Here is a 25,867-nt window from a genome sequence, read left to right on the forward strand (position 1 = left end):
CATTCAAAAGACATTTTTATATTAGATATTTTTTTATATATGATTTTTTATATTTTATAATTTTAGGATTTAATCTTTTTTTTCATTTTTCTTTTTTTGTAACTTATTTTTTATTGTTTCCAATAAGAGAGTATAATAAAGGAAAAATGAATAAGTTAAATTACATTTTTTCAGAAGGAACATTCAAAAGACAATTTTATATTATATATTTTTCTATGTGATATGATTTTTTTGTATTTTATAATTTTAGGATTTAATCTTTCTTTTCTTTTTCATTGTTTCCATTAAGAGAGTTTTTAATAGTTAGGTTTCAAAGAAAAAATAAATAGTGTGATGATGAAGCAAAGTTGTGAGTACCGTAATTATAGTAGACCAGTAGACTCATAATGGTGAGGATTACAAAAAAATGTATTCACATCATAATTAGTGCTGTTTAGTGTTGACAAATCACAATGAGCATTGTGTAACTATTCTTGTTGTAAACGTAAGCTTATTATGGACTCAAGATTAAAAGTGAAGCAAGGCAAATAAATGCTGGCCAATTAATCGGTGGCGTCACGCAAACATTTGAACAGTGTGAAAAATCCAATTACAGCCAACATACGCAGAAGTGCCCGCCCCCTTCGTCAATTTCATGAGGAAATATTAGGGCGCTACAATTTGTTGTTCTTAGTGGCAACAATCTGCATTCAAAACTTGCCTCTTCAAATTTGGATATCGCTGGGTGCTCGTTTTGTTAGAGATGGACCGATTTTGTTTTTTTCAGGGCCGATAGTGATACTGATTATTACTCGTTAAGGACGCAGATAACTGATATTTTGGAGACGATACTCAATTTCGGAAAGGGAAAACATCGGCATCAAAATGTTTTGAATTTTTAAGAATATGTTTCTTGAACAAATTTTAGGGTTCGTTAAAAAAAAAAAGCAAAAAAAAAAAGCACGTTTTCAAAAGTTCAATAAAAACTCAAGTAAATAGCTCCCTATTATTTTCTACAGTCAATAAAGTTTTCCAAAATTTAAAATATCTAAAGTACTGTAAAGTAGTGATTATTCAAAATGGTCGATGCCAATATTCATCAAAATGCTGAATATCGGTGCCGGGCCGATGATCGCTCTATCCCTACTTTTTGTATGTGTTGCCGCTCAATGAGTGTTAAATTAGCAACATTGATGCTAATTGCCATTAGCATGTTCATACTGTTTCCCCATTATATGTTAACATTAAGCTAACAGACTTGGTTTGGTTCAACATTTAGCTATGTAAATATATAATCGTACTTTGTTTTCCTGTTTTGTTTTAATGGTCTCTCTCTATGTCGAGATTTCCACTACATGATAAACGAGGGTCCGCCGTCCAATGTAACGGGTGGTTAAAGAAGACAATTTCGCAAACGTTTCAAGCGCCATCAAAGTGTCCGCTCGCAAAGTGTGAGTGCTTGCGTGTCGTAAAAAGCCGCTCCAAGCCAGCCAGGCTCGATTAGACGAGTGAAAAACGACGATGACGATGACGATGAGAGCGTGTTATTGCCGGATGAGCGCTTAACGGCGTCGGAGGCTAATGTGGCGGGAAAAACGCACCTCGGGCGCCATCCAAAAGGGCGTTCCCACCGAAGTGTTCCTCCTCAGGCGAGTGTTGGTCAGCTGGGCGGAAACACCTGCGGTGCACGCACACACAATAAATGTCTTACATAGTGTAGGGAAATTGTCGCTATGGCAACCAAGAGTGAGAAAAACATATGGGCATATTTGACATTAGGGGTGTTAAAAAAATATATATCGCGATACTACATCGCGCGATTCTCGAATCGATTAAAAAAAAAAAATCGATGTTTTTTTTTTTTTTTTAACTCATTCACTGCCTTAGACAAGTATACTTGTCAATTGTATTTTTTAGAGCGGTGCTAAATGGGGGCGAATCTGAGCATGCTCCACTGTAAATATCAAACTTGGAAACAACTTTACTGATACCCAACCACCGGTAGATGACATCATTGCCCCATTTTATAGGAAATAAACACAGTTTCAGAGTCCATGGGAGAAATGGCTGTATTTTGGCAAACCTACATTTTTCTGCTGTCAATTATAAAAGAACGGGACGGGACAAAAAGTAGGGAGTCTATTCTGTTATTTGGTAGATTCGGTTTATATATAATTATTGAATGTAATATCACGTGAGTATTGGAAATGTAAAAATTTTTTCTATAATGACTGGCAGTGAATGAGTTTTAAGAGCTCAGAATTGTTCATTCGGTAGTCTTATCGATTCAACGTCTTATCATCATTGCCTTTTTTTTTTTTTTTTTTGTGTGTGTGTGAATCGATTTTTAAACTTCCATTTTTAATGGAAAAATATTCAACAAAACGTCTGACTTCGGGTTAGGATTCACACCTTGAGCATGGAAGAATGTTATATGAACGGAACATTAAGCCTTAATATTTTATTTTAATGCTGTTCAAACATGAATCAGATTACAACCTCTATAAGACTGAAATTTCAGATAAATAAATAATACATTTTCATATAAATCTTACACTCTACAAGCTTACTGATTAGTATTTTCTAAATTTGAATGAAAAAAAATCGCAACAATCGACTTATAAATTCGTATCGGGATTAATCGGTATCGAATCGAATCGTGACCTGTGAATCGTGATACGAATCGAATCGTCAGGTACTAGGCAATTCACACCCCTATTTGACATGTAAATGAAGTCTTGCTTTTGGCCAAATTTGTGTCTTTCCTCAACACTACTGACATGCAACATGTCAGTCAGTTGTTTCATTTTATAAACTGTAACAAGTTTTTTGTGTAACGTTGCAAAAGTAAATAAATACAAAATAAAATTACTTAAATACTAAATCCAATGAAATCAATATTAATATTCCTCAAGAAATTGTGTGCTTAAAAAAGTCGAAACATAAAATATGTTTTAAAATGTTCAAATTGAAGATATAATGCACATTTTTCGAAACGTGTGCAAAAGTGAGTCCGTTTTTGGACCGATAAATGTCTTCCACAAATCAAAGTAAGGCTGATGTGTCTTCTTCTCCTGAAGATTTGCGCACATTTCCCTGCCACTTTTATGAGGCACTCCCCCTAGTGGCCCGCCTAGTAATTGCTCAATAAGTCATGAACAATGTAGCCGTTATAGCGGCTGTATATTCCCTACAAATATCGTGATACTTGCATAGGCGTATCAATAATCTATCGGGAGACAAAGTATCACCATTTATCGCAATATCGATATATCGTCACGCTCCTAGTACCCGCTCATTAAAAATAAGGCAATACACATGTAATATAGAGAAAATGTACAGCGGGGTGGCCATATATGAAGGCTGAATTTTCATATGGCAGATTTCCCCGGCATGATAAATGTGTGATCACTGTACAGTATTCATAAATACATAATCGACGTGCAGCAAAACTGTCCATTCGAATATTCATGAACTCCTCCCCCCTACATTTCTATTTTTGTGCGTTTTGTGGTGATGAGTCACAACGGGGGCTTTAACCGCCCCTCCCACCGGTTTTGGGCGGGGGCGGGAAGACTAATCCCTTCTGTGACGCAGTTGCTTTTCCTTGCACGCTTTCATCAGGTTTGAATTCTCTTTGCTGACTCGGAAAGTCCAGACCGGCTGCCGTTGGACGTCACTGGAAGCTGATAAGCGTCAGTGGCACCGTCAGCTTTTCCCGACGCTCCATTTGCAGGCCCTGGCAGGTAGAAGACAACCCCAAACCCCCCCCTTCCCGGGATGCGCTGCCTTATCGTCCCACTCGACTGCCTGCCTGTCCTTGATGAAGGACGACACAATTGCCACGCGTAACGTCTTCCTTGTCCCAAATAATCATTTTGATCGCAAGCAAAAACATTGCACATTAATAGTAGCATCAAATACTAACAATGTGACAGAAAACACAGTGCAAAACATCATAGACTAACAGAAATTGGTGTCACTTTTACAGTAATTATGAACCTTTTATTATTCCTCCCCACTCTGTGGGAACAAAGACTACTAGTGAAGCTTAATTTTGGACCTTCTCGACTTCAGCAGACCTCAATGGTGCACAACATTTTGTGGCACAACATGAAATTTGGACTTACCCATACGTCGTAAAAAAACCAGACTGACCTGTATATATGACTGGATAGCCGATAGTCCATAAACGCCCACTGTGCAAGCCGTCTTACAAGGCCGGGGGCGGGGTTTGTGCCTGGGTGGCAACTATATTTTAACAAGTAAAATAAATAAATAAATAAATAAATAAATAAATAAATAAATAACACGTGGACAGTATGTGCTGCTTTGAAGACCCACTTTTTCTTTTATGGCTCAGTTCCTTAGACCCCAATATTAGATTTGGCAGAGGCATCTTTTGTTGAATTACAGTTAGAATTCTTTCATAAAAAAAATATGCAAGTTTCCTCCTGTACTAAACATCATTAAGCATGGCTAAGTTAACATGCTAATGCTAAGTTAGCTTAGCATGCTAATGTTAATGCTAAATTAGCATGCTAATGCTACTGCTAGCTTAGCATGTTAATGCTAACTTAGCATGTTAATCCTAATTAACATGCTAATGCTAAGTTAGCATGCTAATGCTATCTTAGTATGCTAATGCGACTTCTAGCTTAAGAATGCTAATGCTACTGCTAAATGATGTTGTTTCTACTAAGTACTGTCTCAAATGTTCTCCAGTATGGATACTGTAAATGTATCGGATGGTATGGCGAGAAACGTTTCTTGGGAGGAGCAATATGGCGGCCTCATGACCTCAAAAGTCTTGGCCTGTCGACTATCCAGTCATATATATATATATATATATATATATATATATATATATATTAATGGTGTCAGTTAAACGTGTTTTTAACGGCGTTAACCCAACCCCCTTTTAACGGCGTCATTTTTTTTTATCGCGCAATTAAAGCTCATTTGGAGCTTTCACCTGGCAACTAGATCATTTGTCTTTCACTTATGGGAGTTCGCCACTGTGTATACAGATCAGCGGTAAATGCAAGGCTTTCATTACAATACTTAAAGCTGATTGGGCAATGACTACCTGTGCGTGGTCTACCAAACTTTTGTTTTGACCAATCACGGTAATGGATGAAAAGTTCGTCTGCGTTGACATTGCTGGTTAGGAAAAAAAAAAAAAAAAAAAAAAAAAGCAACAACAACGGGGAAAGAGAAGCATCATGGCGAGCCGTAAAAAGGATATAAATTCAATTTTGAACGGCAAGTTTACTTTTAAAAAATTACCTAATGGTGGCATTGACAAGAGCAAAGTAATTTGTATGTATTGCCATCGCGAACTGAACTACCATCGCAGCACGTCCAGCTTAAAATACAATTTGATAGCCAAGCACACCGTTGATGCCGATTCTCACTGCGGTCAAGCCAGCCGCCACTCGAAAAGACGAAGTCAAGCCAGCCGCCCCAACGATTGTTAATACTGTGCATTACGGTAACATGCCGCCGTGCCCCTGCGCTGGCCACCTTCAAAATAAAAGCTGCTCAACACCTGGTTTAGGGTTTAAAATAAAGAATCATAAAAAAATAACGGTTTGTTATTCCAGAACCAGACCAGTTCTAAGGGACACTACACCACCCCAGGTATCCAGCCAAAGTACTTTCAACAAAATCTGATGTTGCATTTCAAAATAAAACTCATTTGAACATTGCAATCTCGACTATAATCCCTGATTTCAAAAAATCATTAAAAATTCATGGTTTGTTATCCCAGGACCAGACCAGTTCTAAGGGACACGACACCATCCCAGGTATCCAGCCAAAGTACTTTGAACAAAATCTGATGTTGCATTTCAAAATAAAACTCATTTGAACATTGCAATCTCGACTATTATTGTTGATTTCAAAAAATCATTAAAAATTCATGGTTTGTTATCCCAGTACCAGACCAGTTCTGAGGGACACTACAGCACCCCAGGTATCCCGCCAAAGTACTTTGAACAAAATCTGATGTTGCATTTCAAAATAAAACTCATTTGAAAATTGCAATATCGACTATAATCCCTGATTTAAAAAAAATCATTAAAAATTCATGGTTTGTTATCCCAGGACCAGACCAGTTCTGAGGGACACTACACCACCCCAGGTATCCAACCAAAGTACTTTGAACAAAATCTGATGTTGCATTTCAAAATAAAACTCATTTGAAAATTTAAATCTCGACTATTATTGCTGATTTAAAAAAATCATTAAAAATTCATGGTTTGTTATCCCAGGACCAGACCAGTTCTAGGGGACACTACACCACCCCAGGTATCCCGCCAAAGTACTTTGAACAAAATCTGATGTTGCATTTCAAAATAAAACTCATTTGAAAATTGCAATCACGACTATAATCCCTGATTTCAAAAAATCATTAAAAATTCATGGTTTGTTATCCCAGTACCAGACCAGTTCTGAGGGACACTACACCACCCCAGGTATCCAACCAAAGTACTTTGAACAAAATCTGATGTTGCATTTCAAAATAAAACTCATTTGAACATTGCAATCTCGACTTAATAGTCGCAATGAGTTTTATTTTGAAATGCAACATCAGATTTTGTTCAAAGTACTTTGGCTGGATACCTGGGATGGTGTCGTGTCCCTTAGAACCGGTCCGGTCCTGGGATAACAAACCATGAATTTTTAATGATTTTTTGAAATCAGGGATTATAGTCGAGATTTCAATTTTCAAATGAGTTTTATTTTGAAATGCAACATCAGATTTTGTTCAAAGTAGTTTGGTTGGATACCTGGGGTGGTGTACTGTCCCTCAGAACTGGTCTGGTCCTGGGATAACAAACCATGAATTTTTAATGATTTTTTGAAATCAGGGATTATAGTCGAGATTGCAATGTTCAAATGAGTTTTATTTTGAAATGCAACATCAGATTTTGTTCAAAGTACTTTGGCTGGATACCTGGGATGGTGTCGTGTCCCTTAGAACTGGTCTGTTCCTGGGATAACAAACCATGAATTTTTAATGATTTTTTGAAATCAGGGATTATAGTCGAGATTGCAATGTTCAAATGAGTTTTATTTTGAAATGCAACATCAGATTTTGTTCAAAGTACTTTGGCTGGATACCTGGGATGGCGTCGTGTCCCTTAGAACTGGTCTGGTCCTGGGATAACAAACCATGAATTTTTAATGATTTTTTGAAATCAGGGATTAATGTCGAGATTTCATTTTCAAATGAGTTTTATTTTGAAATGCAACATCAGATTTTGTTCAAAGTACTTTGGTTGGATACCTGGGGTGGTGTAGTGTCCCTCAGAACTGGTCTGGTACTGGGATAACAAACCATGAATTTTTAATGATTTTTTGAAATCAGGGATTATAGTCGAGATTGCAATTTTCAAATGAGTTTTATTTTGAAATGCAACATCAGATTTTGTTCAAAGTACTTTGGCGGGATACCTGGGGTGCTGTAGTGTCCCTCAGAACTGGTCTGGTACTGGGATAACAAACCATGAATTTTTAATGATTTTTTTAAATCAGGGATTATAGTCGAGATTGCAATTTTCAAATGAGTTTTATTTTGAAATGCAACATCAGATTTTGTTCAAAGTACTTTGGTTGGATACCTGGGGTGGTGTAGTGTCCCTCAGAACTGGTCTGGTACTGGGATAACAAACCATGAATTTTTAATGATTTTTTGAAATCAGGGATTATAGTCGAGATTGCAATTTTCAAATGAGTTTTATTTTGAAATGCAACATCAGATTTTGTTCAAAGTACTTTGGTTGGATACCTGGGGTGGTGTAGTGTCCCTCAGAACTGGTCTGGTACTGGGATAACAAACCATGAATTTTTAATGATTTTTTGAAATCAGGGATTATAGTCGAGATTGCAATTTTCAAATGAGTTTTATTTTGAAATGCAACATCAGATTTTGTTCAAAGTACTTTGGCGGGATACCTGGGGTGGTGTAGTGTCCCCTAGAACTGGTCTGGTCCTGGGATAACAAACCATGAATTTTTAATGATTTTTTTAAATCAGCAATAATAGTCGAGATTGCAATTTTCAAATGAGTTTTATTTTGAAATCCAACATCAGATTTTGTTCAAAGTACTTTGGTTGGATACCTGGGGTGGAGTAGTGTCCCTTAGAACTGGTCTGGTTCTGGAATAACAAACCGTTGTTTTTTTATGATTCTTTATTTTAAACCATAAACCAGGTGTTGCTCAGCTTTTATTTTGAAGGTGGCCAACGCAGGGGCACGTCGGCACGTTACCGTAATGCACAGTATTAACAATCGTTGGGGCGGCTGGCTTGACTTCGTCTTTTCGAGTGGCGGCTGGCCTGACCGCAGTCGATTCTCCGACCCCTCGTCAAACCCAGGCATCCGTGGATAATTTCCGACAGAAACCAATGGATGAATCAACTAAGAAGAGACTCACCGAAGCGATTACTGGACGTCTCTCAGTCACCACAACTACCTCGGGGTAACTTCCCATTATTTTGACACTGACTGGGTGCTTCGCTGCCATGCTTTGTTATGAAGACCGAGGACCGGCATTTCGCCAATACTGTCGCAGAGCACTTCAGGCAGGTAGCTAGTATATGGGACATCAAATCCAAAGTCTCACTGACCACATATGGCGCGCGCAATATGATCGCGATATGAAGGCGAGCTTCCCTGTTGTCTGAAAATGTTAACAGGCTTGTCTGTTTGAGTAACTGGCTCAAAGCAAACTAGGATGCTGTTAGCCATTTCAGTTATTTTTCTAATCAGAAAGAAATCAGAAACTGGGTTGAGCTGGTAAATAATGACCAATATATTGCTGCTAAGTTTAAAACAAACTTTAAAAATAGTTTGCTGCACTAATAAGCAGAGTCTCTGAGTTTACATTTCATATGCACTTTTTTGGCATTTTACATTGCCCCAATTTTAATCCCTTGGAAAGGGCTGTTGAGGGGCTGTTTGTGTGACTTTGCGTGTGTTGAATTCAATACTTTTTTTCAATAAAAAAAAAAAAAAAAGATTTGCATACGAAAATCAATCCTCTTATTCACGTTAACGATGTTACAATTCGATAAAATAATGGGACAGAAAAAAAATCAAGGGATTTTTTTTTTTACAATAAATAAAATGTGCGATTAACTATTAGTTAACTATGAAAAAATGCGATTAATCGCGATTAAATATTTTAATCGCTTGACAGCACTAATATATATATATATATATATATATATATATATATATATATATATATATATATATATATATATATATATATATATATATATATACACATATGAGGAAAAAACCTACATTGCTTCAAAAGTATGCAATACAGCGGGGGTGCAAACAATCGACTGCGATATAAGCACAACTTGACTGCACTTGAAGATGACTAAATGGTAAAAATTTCCCCACATTGGTGGCACAAGTGTTGCAAACTTTGTCTTGGAGAGGAGGATTAGTGACTCTCGCAAATGCTCTTTTTGCAGCAACTTCACATATTACCAGATCCCATTAAGTCAAAAACACGCTTGTGCTCATCTTCAATAAGATGGACGCGCACTTGACTGTTGTTGGGGGAAGCTTTTAAGAGGCGCGCATGCTAAATGCAAAAACCTCCGCATGCTTCCAAATGGAAAGCTTTTACTTGTAATGAAAACAGGCAGCTACTTTCCATTTATTAGCACCCAAAGATGTCAAAGAGGAGTATAAGCATTGCTTATAAATAGAAGAAAGAACTTAGTACTAGTCATTTATTGTAGGTGACTACTGCTGACTAGTGACTGAGAATGGGTGGATGGGTTTTTATTTGTCATTTAACGACAAGTTACTACTTCATAATTATTAGTATAATACTACTACTATTACTACGACAGCGTTCCCTCGTTTCCCGCTGGGGTTAGGTTCCCAAAAAATACCTGCAATAAGTGAAATCCGCGAAGTAGTTAGTTGTATGTTTGACATTTATTATGAATATTTTAAGGCTCTAAAACATCCCTCCTCTCCCACCAACCCATCCAACCCCCCCACCCATCGCGCCCCACCACCACACAGTTGATACACTTTTCTCATTGAAGCATTTACATTTTCTCACATTTCTCTCTTGTTTAAACATTCATAGTGTTCTAAACATACATTTTTATAAAAATTGGTACATTACAATAAATAAATAAATAAATAAATAAAGGCCACGAAAAGTGAACTGCGTTATAGCGAGGGAACACTGTACTACTATTAAGTAATTTTCCACATAATTTATCCTTCAATTTCCTTTATTAGCATTCAGCTATTAACATTCAGCTTTCAGCATTACTACGCAATTTCTGCAGAAATTGCACTTAGTCTAGTTATAATTATTGTCGGAAAGCTGAAAATTAATGTCATGAATGAATGAATGAATGCACTCATGATAAGTGCTGGTCCTGTTCAGGTCAAGGGCAACAATGTCTTGACGTCGTCTCTGCGGCGCCTCACCTACCAAAATCGACCAGTTTGATGCCTCCGTGCGTGGTCAGCAGGATGTTGTTGCCTTTGACGTCCCTGTGGATGGTGTGGTTGACGTGCAGGTGCTGGAGACCCTACGAGGAAAAAAGAATTAAAAAATATTTCAGCACAATAGTAGCATAACCTTTGAGGACATAAGAGTAGGACGAGTACATGTTACTAGTGAGGCCAAACTGTCCAACTTGTTGATATCTGCGCACTATTCACTCATTTGCCCTCAAAAACGTATAAATATGTTCTATTTTAAATATTACCAGTATTGTAAGATAGATGTAGACAGTAAGATGTATTTATACTTTTTTTTTTTTTTATGCTAGAGCATACAGCAGACTTTGATGCCGCCTCTGAACTCAAGAGAACGGTTGGAGCAATGCTAGTTATTACAAAAATGGCCAGCAGGTGGCAGCAGAGTATAAGAGCTCAACCAGGGCCAACAAGCTGTTTTCCCCACAATTCTAAACAGATTTGTAAATAATGATGAAACGTAGCTATATTCTAAAGCTAATAATAAATAATAAATGTTAATAATAAATAACTAATTTAATAAATTTTGTTTCATACAAAAGTTGCATCATTATAGTGTTTAAAAGTATTTTATTTGTCTTAATATCCATCCATCCATTTTCTTGACCGCTTATTCCTCACAAGGGTCGCGGGGGCTGCTGGCGCCTATCTCAGCTGGCTCTGGGCAGTAGGCGGGGGAGACCCTGGACTGGTTGCCAACCAATCGCAGGGCACACAGAGACAAACAACCATCCACACTCACACCTAGGGACAATTCGGAGCACCCAATTAACCTGCCATGCATGTCTTTGGAATGTGGGAGGAGACCGGAGTACCCGGAGAAGACCCACGCGGGCACGGGGAGAACATGCAAACTCCACCCTGGAAGGTCCGAGCCTGGACTCGAACCGGAGACCTCAGAACTGGGAAGCGGACGTGCTAACCACTCGACTACCGTGCCGCCTTGTCTTAATATTTTTATTTTTATTATTTATTTATTTATTTATTATTTTTTTTACATTTTCTTGTTTTGTACCTAAAAATAAATTATCATTTGAATAATGGTGATTTCAATTATTGCCAAAATAATCATAATTATTATTTTTTCCATAGAGCAGCCCTATTGTTGTCAGGGTTCCAGCTCCATGAGCCCTGTTCCCCTCCTTCCTCCGTGTGTGGGTGTGTGTGTATGTGTGTTGTATGTGTGACAAGGCAGCTAATTAGGTGGACGAGAAGCAGCTGGAACAGCAGCCAGGTGGGGATGATTACCTTGCCAGCCTACTTAAGCCAGCCCCGGACCACATCTCGGCGCCAGAACGTCTTGAGTAGTATACCAGTCAGTAGTGTCCTGTTGACATACTCAATTGTTCGGCTTGCTCCATAACTTATTGTGTCCCACCTGTCCAGATCATCTCCACCGGCTCCCGCCTAGCTTGCTTGCCTGCCTACCTGCCTACCTGCCTGTTCACCGGCTCACCACCTGTCTCTCTGCTCCTGGCCATCCTGCACCCTGCGGGCACTCTGCTGACCAAGTTGGCCCACCCGCCTGCTCCACACACCTCTGCTCATTTAAGCTATTTGTACCAGCCCTACTTGTCCTGTCATACCTGCATTTGGGTCCTCTCTGTCCCCCCATCCTAACAATTGTGACCTTCATATTGTGATATCATATCGTAATGTTTGTATATCACTACAGTGGAGCGAGTATCGACACTAGGGATAGTGTCGATACTCGCTCACCTCTAGAGAGTAGTGTGATGAGCACATGAGTTTACCAGTAAGGTTTCATTGCATACTAGTGGGCCAAAGGTGGCACTACTAGTTGAGAAAATTTCTCCGAGTGTGCGGGAAATGTCATGCAGCAGTGGAAGGCGGGAGGGAGAAAAATGTGACTTCAAGTGCACTGAATTGTCTTCCTGGCGATGACTCTTAGTTCCATACGAGCTGGACGAGGCATCGGAAGCTCACCATGAGGGCCTGATGCAGGATGAAAGCAATGATGGCTTCGTCCATGCGCTCGCCTCTCTTCAACAAGCCTTTGGCCAAATCCGTCACGGAGCCGCCATTGCAAAGCTACAAAAAGACACACACAGCAACTATTACAAAAAAAAAAGTCGGAAATGTGGGTGTCAGATTTATTATGTATAAATGATCCCATATTTACTCTTTTATTATTTACATAGAATTAATTGTAAAGCAATTATTCAACATTGTAACATCTGTTGGAGCTGCTGCGGGAAAGTAGAACAAGACAGGAACTTCATTCCAAGGCAGTAAACAACCTTCAAAGACATAGTGATTGTATAAGTTTGATGGTTAAAGGTTGTCTGCAGTGTTTGTCACTTGCTATTTCCCCAATTCCCTTAAGGCAGCAAGTGACCGTTTGTGTTAGCTGAATCCCAATAAAAAGAGAAATGTGAGGATGTGTCAGAATGTATTAAACATAAAGAGGACTTCAGACATTTTACAACTTGCTTTAAGCTAACATACCATTAGCATGCTAACTTAGCATTAGCATGCTCTCTGTCCATTTGTCTTCGTATACGAGTCAAAAAGGCCTTGTTTTCTCATCCTTATGTGTATTTTTAAAATGTCATAGATGGTGTATAAACCTGACATTGGGCCATATCTCGCAAGGATCAGGTGGTTAGGCGCTTATCTTTTTTGCAGGCGGCTTAGTGGGAGGAGAAGAAGGAAAGCAAAGGCTCATTTGTCATCTGATGACGAGGTTAGCTAAAATGTTAGACATCGCCAGATTGCGCAACACACAAATTCTGTGCGACGACAACAACAACAAACCACCCACCCTCTTTGCAAAACGGCAGAAAATGAGCCGTTGGTTTGCCACGGAAACACTAACAACCCCTTCGTTTAGAGTTTTTTCTCGAAAGATGCTAAAAGGTGGAAAGAAAATGAGACGCTTCAATCACGGAGCTCCAAGGCGGAACACAAATAGCAACAATAAATAAATCAATAAATCGTCATTTGTTTGTCAACATGGCAGCGAGTGCCTTTCGCGTTTCAATGAGTGTCTTGAACTTTCCTCCAGCTCGTTATGTCTTCGTTTACAATTAACACCCATTTGCCATTCTTGAGAAACAAAAAGCATAATTAGGATACACATGATGAGCTCATTCAAGTGATAGAGCAGAAAATCGGCTCCCCTGGAGCTGCTCATACAAAAGCAGAAAGCACATACGTAAAAAAGCAAGACTGAGTCGGAAGAAAGAAGACTGCCAAGGCACAAAACTGCAAACTGATTTAACAGAAGCCCCGTCGTTTGAAACTCGTTGAACAACATGATTTGAGAGCTCATTTGAAAGCCGATAAGCCTGACTTGAAATCCAAATGTGAAAACCTAAAACCTCTTTTGGAACCACAAACCCTAATTTTAAAGCCACACCCAGATTTGAAATCTTCATCTTGTCTTAAAAAAAAAAACAATTTGAAAAGACTGTTTTGAAATTTCCAACCTGGTAAAGCGCATTTTCTCCATGGCCAATCAACTAGTGTTAATTTAGTCTGCCATTTTAAAATTTTGTCTCAGTTTTAGTCCAATTTCAGTCACGCTTGTTAGTTTTTAATCACAGTTATCATTTTTATTGAGTCCATTTTTAGTCGACTATAAATTAGCATTTTAGTCGTTATTTTAGTCCAAGTAAACATCATTTTATACATCTAGTTTTAGTCAACATAAACTGTCAACGTTATAGTCTAGTTTTAGTCAGGACAACCATTTAACCCTTGCATATATATTTTTTTGTCAGCAGATTATATTGAATCTTTCTGGATATCAAAGTATTTCACATCAAATGTTCATCAAAAAGTTGAAAAACAACAAATTGGCACACATAATTACAGTGGCTAGTATAGCTCCATGCAATGAGCTAGTAAGTTAGCCAGCATTAGTTAGCAGTCGCATTAACATCTTTGTTGGACCATTATAGCCGTTGGATTAACGATAAAGGCCCAGTCTGCTGGTTTGACTCTGGAAAAGGCACTTTTTAAATACAGGAGTTAAACAAACTACTTCTCAATTTACAGATCAGGGCTTGTCTTCATTTCTGGTGGTGTAAACAGCGGGACGTTTCTGTGGAACGACAGTGTTTACACCCCTCCAGCCAATCTCAGAGCCTGGGGTGGTTTGTGTGTTTAAATCCTGTATTTAAAAAGTGCCTTTTCCAGAGTCAAACCAGCAGATTGCGCCTTTAAGTTATAACTATAATTTACTTTTCTTTTCTTTTTTTAACCATTCACTGTGAATACACTTCCTGTCTGTTGCATTTGTGCCGTGTGTCACATGACAATGTCACAGACGTGACAGATTAGCAGAGACAAAAATCATATCATTTTTGTCTCGTTTTTGTTGATGAACTAAAATGTCCATAGATTTAAGTCCAGTTTTTATGAAGCGAAGGACATTTTCGTCTCGTCTTCATTAGTTGACGAAAACGCAGACTGATTTAGTCCCACTTATTGTTTATTAATGAGGGTTTCAGTCCAGTCTAGTCTAGTTCTAGTCCGGTGGAAAATGTGTGTGGAGGAAATTATTTTTGTTGAGTTTTTGTTGGACAAAATGAGCAGTCCTATCTGCTGGGTCAGGTACTGGTTATGCAAATGAGCTGACAGTGGATGAAGTTGGTGGCACAAACGTGAGCAACTTTGATTCGTTTATTTTTGAAGCGTCACATCCCAATCGACAGGACACTTTCTTCGCCGTTGACTTGGAGCTAATTGCTAATTGAATCTCCATTTGCAATTATTTTGCGTGTCATGTGGCCTTTTTTTTTTTTTTTGCATCGGGAGAAGGCGACGCAGCTTTTTTCAAAGGCCGGCTGCAACATTTGCCTCCCTTTGTCAAATTATCAGCTTTTCATTTGTGATTACAGAATAAAAGTGATGCCTTTCTTTGAAGCACTTTGCAGCTGCCTGACTGGAGTGCACATGCAGGACACATCAAAGTGTCCTGCTCTCATCGCAATTCATGAATGGGCAAAGGAAAGTGCAGGATGCAGCTTGTTGCTAATGAGCAGCCTTCTTTGGACTCAGCTCAAGCGGGAGGAGGGAAATTACTGTTTAAGAGACACAGACAAAAAAAAAAAACTAAAAAGAGGCAGAGGACAGTATCCATGGAGAGCGAGCACATCCTCTTCATCATGAAACGTCATGTGCATGTACTCGAGGAACCTCACAATCACTCCACCTCACAGCCTCACGTGCAGGAAATTCAGACACAGGATTAGTATGGAGGTAAATCGGGTGCAAAAGTGGCACATATTCGTAACATGAGGCATGTACTCGTACATAAAATGCACACATACGTAACTGCATATTTGCATCCGTAAACCACGAGGCGCATATGCGTAATTGAAGATGCATAGCCGTAAAAAAACCTCAATCATATCATGGGAATATTTTCTGAGTGTACGGGTACAAATCGTCAAACACGAGCTCTTGAATCTGCAGTTACGACACTGTGCTTTGATCCGCGCCTACATCACCGCCAAAACGGGTTCAAAAGTGACACATACCCGTAACGTGAGCCACACACACGTATCTGCATATTTGTACCCGTAAACCATATGTGTGCATTTTATGTATGGGTACATGCCTCATGTTACGAGTATGTGTCACTTTTGTACCCGATTTACCTCCATCGATTAGAAAGATTTACAGAAAGTTTGGGAAGAGAAAATGCAAACGAAGCAGGAAAGCTGTGCAAAATTACAGTTGGGGGGTTGAGAAAAAAAAAAGCTTTTATAAAGGCAACTAACAAATTTTTAGGTTTCCTGCAAGTCAGCGTTATTTCTAACAATTGGCATGAATTTCAATGAAAACATTATTTGATCATTGATTTTAATGTTATTTTAGCTAACTAAAAAATGAACTAATATACAAAACTAATATTCAAAAAAGTATTTTGGTAACGAAATAAAATAAAAAGAAAAATGCTTCTTAAAAAAACGAAAACTAACTGAAACTACATTTTTATGTTTGCAAAATTAACTAAAACTATAATTATTGCAAAAATGTCCTTTGTTTCCGTCTTTAGTAATGAATTTAATGCATGACCCTTTAGGGATTATTTTTCATGTGATTTTTAGTTGATTTATTTTGATATGAACCGGAATAAGGATGTTTGTAAGTGTGTCACACAGAAGTGACATCATCACACAGCAGCCGATAGAAAAGCACCAAAAGATGATGTCGCTCCCATGCTGCTTTTTTTTTCTTTTTAAATATTGCACACAACTCATACACATTAAAAAACAAATAAAAATAAATAAAACTAAGCATTTATTAAATAATTAAAAGTAACAAAAACTAACAAAACCACACTGAAAACTAATTAAACCAAATTTTAAAAAACAAAACTCAAAACGAAATCAAAACTAACTGAAATGAAAAATTCCAAAAGTATAATAACCCTGAAGTGGTCACCATACATATGCGAGCAAATCCACCCATTTTCTGACACCGGACGGGCAGAAGATACAAACTCCACCCAGCCTGGATTCAAACACACGACACGACCTCTGCACTGTGAGGTGGACGTGCTAACCAGTCATCCACCATGACACCCTGGGAGCAAATTCATTATTATTATTATGTGTTTTGCCTTAAGTGTCAGTGGTTGGTATCGGCAGCTTTTCATGAGTAGTGATACCTTAATATAAGGCCAGTTTTATCCCAATATTGATACCTGGTATCGGTCACCCAGCCGAATGCCATTAAATAGTTACCTCAAATGTTTTGAAGTGAATCATCAATTGTCCTTTAGATTTGTAATTTCTAGGGGTGTTAAAAAAAATAGATTTTGTAACATCCATTTTTGATGAAAAAATATTCAACAAAACGTCTAAATTTCACACCTTAAGCATAGAAGAATGTTATATTGATGGAACATTAAGCCTTAATATTTTATTTCAATGCTGTTCTAACATGAAAAAGGTTACAACCTGTTTGTTAAATACAGTGGCTCACAGTTATAACACTGAAGTTTGAGATCAATAAATTATACATTTTCATACAAATCTTACAGTGTACATGTAGAAGTTTACTGAATGTTTTTTTTTAAATTGAGTAAAAAAAAATCGTAACAATCGACTTGTAAATTCATATCGGGATTAATTGGTATCGAATCGAATCGTGACCTATGAATCGTGATACGGATCGAATCGTCAGGTATTAGGCAATTCACACCCCTAGTAATTTCTATCATGATTGCGCAAATGTGTTCAATCAAACAATTTGGGAGGCTGCACACAAACAACTTTCCTTGCCAGAGGTAACAAAAAAAAAAAGCACCTTCCAGTCAGCATTGAGCAAAACAGAGATGAAGACATTTTCATTCCAATTATAAGCATGTGAACGTAAGATCATATTTCATTTGCGGACGTCATCAATCAAGTTGTCTGTAGCCTGATTGATCGCGACAGCGACACGAGAAGAAACGATAAGGCAAGTAAAAGCAACATCTCCCTCGCTGTGCGTGTTTGTGCTCTCAGCTTGACCTCCATTACAGGTTTGACATTTCGGAGGCGGGAGATGAAATATGAGAGATGAACACGTGCCTACGTCTTTTTTAGATGCGTATTACACAAACAAATATCACACATTTTCTACTAATATGCATTAGGGCTGCACAATATATTGAAATAATATTGATATCGTGATATTGGCTCCTGCAATATGCATATCGCAAAGACACGAAATAAGTTTCATATGGAATCTGATGCTTTGATGTTGAATTTGACCAGTCAGACGCTAATTAAAATGTGCACCACCATCCAATAGTTGAACATTATCCAGAGGTCATTACAATTAATGAACTAAGGGGCCTATTCACTAAAGGTTTGCGTCGCCTTTGCACGGCGCTAACCGGCAAAAATGGAGCAATGAGGGAGCGCCTAATTCACTAAACACGCGCAGATGGGGAAATCCGTCACTAAGTGCTCTGCCGAACAGATTGTGTTACAGTGCGCCGGTGTTATTTGCGCGTATGTAAATTAGGTAATTTGCATACATTTGATGCAAAATATGCCCAACCCAATGCAAATGAGACTCATTGATATGCAGCGGGTAACTGGGCGCAGACTACGGGTGAAGTTGTGGTGCAATATTTCGCGCTATTACCGGACACAGTGCATTCTTAGTGAATATGCCCCTAAGATTATATTGAGTTTGCTTATTTTGCTGCATTTTTATTATTACTATTTTGCTGAAAAAAATGTCATTCTTTCAATAGATGATAAGAATGTAATTTCTTTAGTTACATGTTAATTATCGCAATAATATCGATATCGCTATATTTAACAACCTTATCGGATATCGCATAATTTTCCTAACATAATATGCATGATCTAAAAAAAACAAAAAACTAGTTACTCTGACTGCCCAACATGCAAATATTTGTTACTTTCGAATAATGTTCTCTTCTAAATGAGCGCTTGTGCTTCACAAACAATATGACATCACCAACATGCCCAACACTTCATTTGGAAAATACACAAAATAGAATAGAAAATAGAGAAAGGAAGATGTACTTAAAACTCATTCACTGCCTTTGACAAGTATACTTGTCAATTGTATTTTTTACAGCGGGGATAAATGGGGGAGAATCTGATTATGCTCCACTGTAAATGTCAAACTTGGAAACAACTTTACTGATGCCCAACCATCGGTAAATGACATCATTGTCCCATTTTATATGAAATAAACAAAGTTTCAGAGTCCATGGGAGAAATGGCTGTATTTTGGCAAACCTACATTTTTCTACTGTCAATTATAAAAGAACGGGACAAGGCAAAAATTAGGGAGTCTATTCTGTCATTTGGTAGATTTGGTTTATATATAAGTATTGAATGTAATATCGCGTGGGTATGGAAAATTTTAAAATTTTCTAAAATGGCTTGCAGTGAATGAGTTACGGCAACGTATTGAATCAAATGCCTATATAAAATTCTAGATCAAATTTATATAACATTATATCAAAAATATATATAAAATTATCTAAAGTTACAGTATATATATATATATATATATATATATATATATATATATATATATATATATATATATACACACACACATATATATATATATATATATATATATATATACACACACACACACATATACATATATATATATATATATATATATATATATATATATATATATATACATATATATATAAAATTATATTAAAAAAAACTTATGTAAATTTTCACCGAAAAGTCAAATAGTTCTTAATTAAAGATTCAGAGCAAATATATTGAACTTAACATTTAACAATTTTCAGCAGTGACAAGTCCATATTTTGTCCAGAATGAATTTGATAACTCATTATTTTTCATGTCCAATTAATACCTTTAAAAACTAATTTTTCTACTAGCTGTCGGCTGATGATGACATCGGCCAATCATGGCTCACCTGTTTTGGGTTTGGTCACTAAACTGAGCCATGATTGGTCGTTACCAGGTGATGTCATCATCAGTCGATAGCAAGTAGAAAATTTATTTAAGTTATTAATTGGATATGACAAATAATGAAGTTACCACATTCATTATAGACAAAATATTCACTTTTTACTGCTGAAAATGGCTCAATGTGTCAAGTATCCCTTTAAATACAACTAAACTGTTATGAGGAAGTGATTTTTATTTTTTATTTTTGCCTATCACAAGAAGGAGTTTGACACATTGAATATCGCTAACCAAAATCAAAATAAAAGACCATAACGAGGCAAGGTTGTGCAACAATATGACCTTGAATGAAAAGCAGTTTGTAGAGAAATGAAGCGGCTCCACTACGCCAAGTGGCTTGCAAACAAACAAATCCGCCCCTCAGGTGACCTACAGGTCAACTCTGCCACTGTCATCCTCCACCAAAGGCCGGCTTAGCGTTACGTAATTGGCAGGCCAGACGCGGCACCAACAACAATCAGACGTTTGTTTCATCGGCACGCTTTTGGTCTGCACGCCGCCCAGCGAATGTCAAGTGAGGTTGCAAAGGAAGGAGGCCATGCCCACAAATATTGTCAAGATCACGCGTGACATTTCATCAAACACGATGATGCGTTTTGACAAAATGTCCAAGCAAGTGAAAATTTGGAATTGCATTGCGGGTCTGAGCACCTTTTCACAGCGACCTTCTGCCATTAAACTTGCAAAATTCAGGATATGCGCTGAAAAGAGATTCCTTCTCGTCGCGTCGACAGTGCACGAAAGTAGCCAGAAAAAAGAATGTCTGTTCACCTCCAAAACGAGCCACAGCTGATCTCCGCATTTCACGTCCTTCTTGTAGAACATCCCGTAGAACTTGACAACGTTGGGGTGGTCGGAAAGAGCCTTGAGGATGTTGTACTCGGCCTCGATCTCCTCGTCCATGTCCTGCGACCACAACAACAACAACGACTCAAAGTGAGAGATGCCATATTATTGACACAGACAAGGTTAGTTCAAAAACTAACTGAAACTACATTTTATGTTTCAAAACTAACTATAATTTATAGTAAAAAAAAAAAAAAAAAAGTACTTCGTTTTAATCTTTGGTAATTAATTGAATGCATGAGCCTTTGGGGATGATTTTAAATGTAATTTGAAGTATATTTATTTTGAAATGAACCGGGATAAGGACGTTTGAAAGTGTGTCACACGGAAGTGACATCATTGAGCAGCAGCCAATAGAAAAGCACCAAAAGAAGATGTCACTCCTATACTGTTTTTTTAAATATTGTGCACAAGTAATACACATTCACTCATTTGCTCCCAAAAACGCATACAATATGTTCTATTTTAAATATTACCATACTCCCAAAGACGTATTTATACGTTTTATTTTTTGTTTTTGTTTTTATTCTAGAGCCTACAGAAGGCTTTGATGCAGCCTTTGAGCTCGACAGAATGGTTGAAGCAATGATAGTTATTACAAAAACAGACATTGGCAGCAGAGTATAAAAGATCAACCAGGGCCATGTTGCAACAAGCTCTTTTTTGCCATTGTTTTCACCAGGAATATGAATAATGATGAAACTTAGCTATATTCTAATGCTATTTGCTGCAAAACGGATACAGGTAGAAATATATATATATTTTCCTGATGAAAGAAGAGACTTTAATCTTTCTTTTGGCAGGTTCAATGTTTTATAGCAAGAGAACACAATATTCTGTGGGCCTTGCAAAATCTGTCAAAATCCAGTAAAACAGCCGGGAGCAAAGTGGGTTGCTCCAGTCAAAATGGCCGCCAGTCAATGAGTTAACCAGTATAAGGACGTTTGAAAGTGTGTCACACAGAAGTGACGTCATCGAGCAGCAGCCAATAGAAAAGCACCTTCAGAGATGTCACTCCCATGCTGTTTATTAAATATTGCGCACATTAATACACATTTAAAAAAATAAAAATAAAAAATAAACTAAAACTAATACTGAAACTAACTAAAACTAAGCATTTATAAATAACTAAAACGAAATAAAAACTAACAGAACCACCCTGAAAACTAATTAAACCAACTAAATTTAAAAAACAAACGTCAAAACGAAATAAAAACTACAATGAAAAATGCCAAAACTCTAATCAGACTGGACACAGGCGTCAAGGAAGACTCACATGAATGGGATCGAGAATCTTCACCGCCGCTTTGCTCCCGTCCGCCTTGTTGAGCACCTTGTACACTTTGCCGTAGGTGCCCTTCCCGATGGTCTCGACGATCTCCCAGGCGTCCGTCGGGTCCGGAAAGTTGTCAAAGACGATCGATTTCCCCGATTGCGGAAACATTTTCAGGTGAGATCTCCTGTGTCGAAGAAACGGCAAACTATCAAGCAATCATCATCATCATCTCGTATTTGTGTGCTGCTGATGGGTGCCTTTAAGGGGCGTGGCCTCGTGAGTGAGGTCAAGAAGCGGTTATGCCAGATCATGTTGACCGTTTATCACGTGGTTATTTCAACTAGTGTCTGCTCCATGTTCCTCGAGAGTGTTTTCATTCCGTATTTGTGTTTTTTTGGAAGAGCTGAAAGTGCATTTGTGTCCATCATCTCTGTAAAGTTGTCATGCACTCGCTTGTGATTGAGGAATTAACCTGGAAGCACATCAGCTGTAAATAGAGGATAATCCTCAGGCAGCTGCACAGTTGGGGGTGACACGTTTGCATGCTTGTATTACATCAGTTGGCACGACAATGGAAACAAAAAACCGCGTCGTCATCTGCAACACGGCAACTCATTCAGTTTTCATACGCACTTATGAAAGAATACATTTGCTCGAATTATCGTTAACAATGTTAGTACACATGACTAAAAATTATGTTAAAACTATCTGCCAGTGTTTACAGCTTCAGATGATCACTTCGACAACATTCCTCGAAAATCACAATGTCCCATCACTGGCAAGCTATTTTTAGAACAGGCTAACTCATGTGGTCTTTGTGGGCTACCTGGTGACCCCTCATCTACACAGGCAAAGAAAAAAAAAACAGACACTTTTTAGCGAGCACATTGCTATTGCCAAGTAAAAAAAATGTCTTGAGCAATTCTGCTATTTGGCTTGTGTGATTATCCATCCATCCATCCATCCATCCATCCATCCATCCATCCATCCATTTTCTTGACCGCTTATTCCTCACAAGGTTCGCGGCGGGTGCTGGCGCCTATCTCAGCTGGCTCTGGGCAGTACTTGGCTTGGGTGATTAATAATAATAAAAAAAATCAGGACAGTAAAAAAAAAAAAAAAAAAAAAAATCTCTCAATGGCAGTGTTATAGTTTTTACATTTTTAATTTTAGCTAGTTTTGATTTTGTTTTTTGTTTTCAGGCTTAGCACGTCCGCCTCCCAGTTCTGAGGACTCGGGTTCGAGTCTAGGCTCCGGCCTTCCTGGGTGGAGTTTGCATGTTCTCCCCGTGCCCGTGTTGGTCTTCTCCGGGTACTCCAGTCTCCTCCCACATTCCAAAGACATGCATGGCAGGTTAATTGAATTGTCGCTAGGTGTGCTTGTGAATGTGGATGGTTGTTTGTCTCTGTGTGCCCTGCGATTGGCTGGCGACCAGTCCAGGGTGTACCCTGCCTACTGCCCAAAGCCAGCTGAGATAGGCTCCAGTGCCCCCCACGACCCTTGTGAGGAATAAGCGGTCAAGAAAATGGGTGGATAGTTTTCAGGATGGTTCTGTTAGTTTTTTAGTAGTTTTAGTTTTAGTGACTTTCAGTATTAGTTTTAGTTTTTTTTTTTTTTTTAATGTGTATTACTTGTGCGCAATATTTACAAACCACCATGGGAGCGACGTCATGTGAAGGTGCTTTTCTATTGGCTGCTGCCAGATGACGTCACTTCTGTGTGACACACTTTCAAATGTCCTTATTCCAGTTAATATCAAAATTAATCAACTTAAAATCACGTAAAATCATCCCCAAAGGCTCATGCTTTACATTAATTACCAAAGGCGAAAACAAAGGACATTTTTACTGTATTCATAGTTAGTTCTAGTTATATTGTAAACACAGTTAGTTTTCGTTTTTTTTAAAAGCATTTTCGTTTTTATTTGATTTCGTTTACAAAATTGTTTTATTTTTATTTTATTTTTTTAGTTTTAGTTTTTTTTCGTTTGTTTTAGTTAACTAAAATAATCTTGCTCCCTGGTGAGCAATTTTTGGAGAACACCTACAAGGCTACTTGCCATGGTTGCTGAGCTCGCTAGCACCACGTTGGTGACCACTGATCTACACCAAGACTGGAAGTCGACGGGGTCCTGCTGGTTACTACGAACTTTCAAATTCTAAGTATTTGATGAAGTCCCATAAATAGTATAGTAGTATTTTTTTTATGGGATGTAATAAGACACTTAGCAGCCTGCCTGATGTTAGCGAGTGTAGCTTCCTGGTCAAGACTTTGCACTAAAGGCTAGCATTAGCAATCAGTACAATCTAAAAATAAATAAATAAATAAAAATAAATAAATAAATAAATACTTGGTCGACTCAATCTGGTGACTTGATCTGAACTACGAGAGCAAATGAAAGCCAAAGCCGCCTTACACCCTGGCAGCTGATAAGCAAGTAAATCACCAAAGCTGTAAGCTTGCAAGTGTCCGAAAAAGTAACTTACATGACTGTCTGAAGAGAACCATTTGGAGTGAGAGCGCGCCCATTCCTGGCGGCGGTGGCGGCGGCCCGGGTGTGAGTAAAGCGAGCTAATCTGACGGACGGCGAGGCCACCGTTTGGAAAGCGGCTCTCTCCGTCCGTTGGTGGGATTAAGCGGGAATTAGCCGCTGTTGCGCCATCAGCCGTTCCACATATAGACGCTCATTCAGTCGCAAAGGAAAGCTGGTTAGGCTGACTCACAGTAGCAGATGTTTCCGACTCGTTAGGCAGCAAACGCAACATTTTTCAAAAAGCTTTTGAACTTTTTGGTTTTGTTTCTCAACCTTTATTAAGCTAAGGCACAATTAGTGCTACCTTGACTTCATGACAGACCCTAAAAATCTGTTACAATGTTTCCTTGTTCTATCCAACTGACAATAAACGTTATTTTAGTTAACTAAAACCAACGAAAAAAATAAAATTCAACAAATAATTTCGTACACGAAATAAAACAAAAACTAAAATGCTTGTAAATAAAAACGAAAACTCACTGAAACTACATTTTATGTTTACAAAACTAACAAAAAACTAACTATAATGATAGCAAATATGTTCTTTGTTTTCATCTTTCGTAATTAATTGAATGCATGAGCCTTTGGGAATGATTTTAAAGGGATACTTGACTCACTGAGCCATTTTAGCAGTAAAAAGTTCATATTTTGTCTATAACTAATGTGGTAACTTGATTATTTGTCATGTACAATTAATACTTTTAAAAAGTATTTTTTTCTACTTGCTCTCAACTGATGATGACATCACCTGTGCTGAGGAAGTATAGGTAACGGCCAGTCATGGTTCACCTGTTTTCTGGGTTTGGTCAGTAAACTGAGCCATGATTGGCCGTTACCTACTACTTAAAGGTATTAATTGTACATGACAAATAATCAAGTTACCACATTAATTACAGACAAAATATTCACTTTTTACTGCCGAAAATGGCACAATGAGTCAAGTATCCCTTTAAATGTGATTTGAAGTCGATTTATTTTTATATGAACCGGAATAAGGACGTTTGAAAGTGTGTCACACAGAAGTGACATCATCTTGCAGCAGACAATAGAAAAGCACCAATAGATGATGTCACTCCCATGCTGTTTTTTTTTAAATATTGCGCACAAGTAATACACGTTTTTTTAACAACTAAAATTAATACTGAAACCAACGAAAAATAAGCATTTATTAAAATTACTAAAACAAATAAAAACTAACAGAACCACCCTGAAAACTAATTAAAACTAAC

At 37.9% G+C, this 25,867-nt stretch overlaps 1 protein-coding gene and 1 long non-coding RNA gene across 6 annotated transcripts in view; one reads left to right on the plus strand and one right to left on the minus strand.

The window, feature by feature from the left end:
- Positions 1 to 25,867, minus strand: part of myo3a (myosin IIIA) — a 74,276-nt gene that overhangs the window by 44,252 nt on the left and 4,157 nt on the right. For 4 of the 5 annotated variants that reach the window (XM_077508775.1, XM_077508774.1, XM_077508772.1 and 1 more), the window contains exons 1-6: positions 24,592 to 24,722; positions 22,106 to 22,289; positions 20,755 to 20,889; positions 12,464 to 12,568; positions 10,467 to 10,566; positions 1,581 to 1,657 (exon numbers count right to left, since the gene is read on the minus strand). In XM_077508775.1, the coding sequence (XP_077364901.1) occupies positions 1,581 to 1,657; positions 10,467 to 10,566; positions 12,464 to 12,568; positions 20,755 to 20,889; positions 22,106 to 22,289; positions 24,592 to 24,593 (603 nt within the window). In that variant the 5' untranslated portion in view covers positions 24,594 to 24,722. Of the gene's footprint in view, positions 1 to 1,580; positions 1,658 to 10,466; positions 10,567 to 12,463; positions 12,569 to 20,754; positions 20,890 to 22,105; positions 22,290 to 24,591; positions 24,723 to 25,867 lie in introns of those variants that run through there. The other variant, XM_077508773.1, reaches the window with a different exon arrangement.
- LOC144009195 (uncharacterized) lies at positions 8,234 to 12,131 on the plus strand. Its single transcript, XR_013280861.1, has 3 exons — positions 8,234 to 8,468; positions 11,708 to 11,831; positions 11,903 to 12,131. It is a non-coding gene; the product is annotated as an uncharacterized LOC144009195 (long non-coding RNA).

This window comes from Festucalex cinctus, chromosome 20 (assembly GCF_051991245.1).
Source record: "Festucalex cinctus isolate MCC-2025b chromosome 20, RoL_Fcin_1.0, whole genome shotgun sequence".
NCBI lineage: Eukaryota > Metazoa > Chordata > Actinopteri > Syngnathiformes > Syngnathidae > Festucalex > Festucalex cinctus.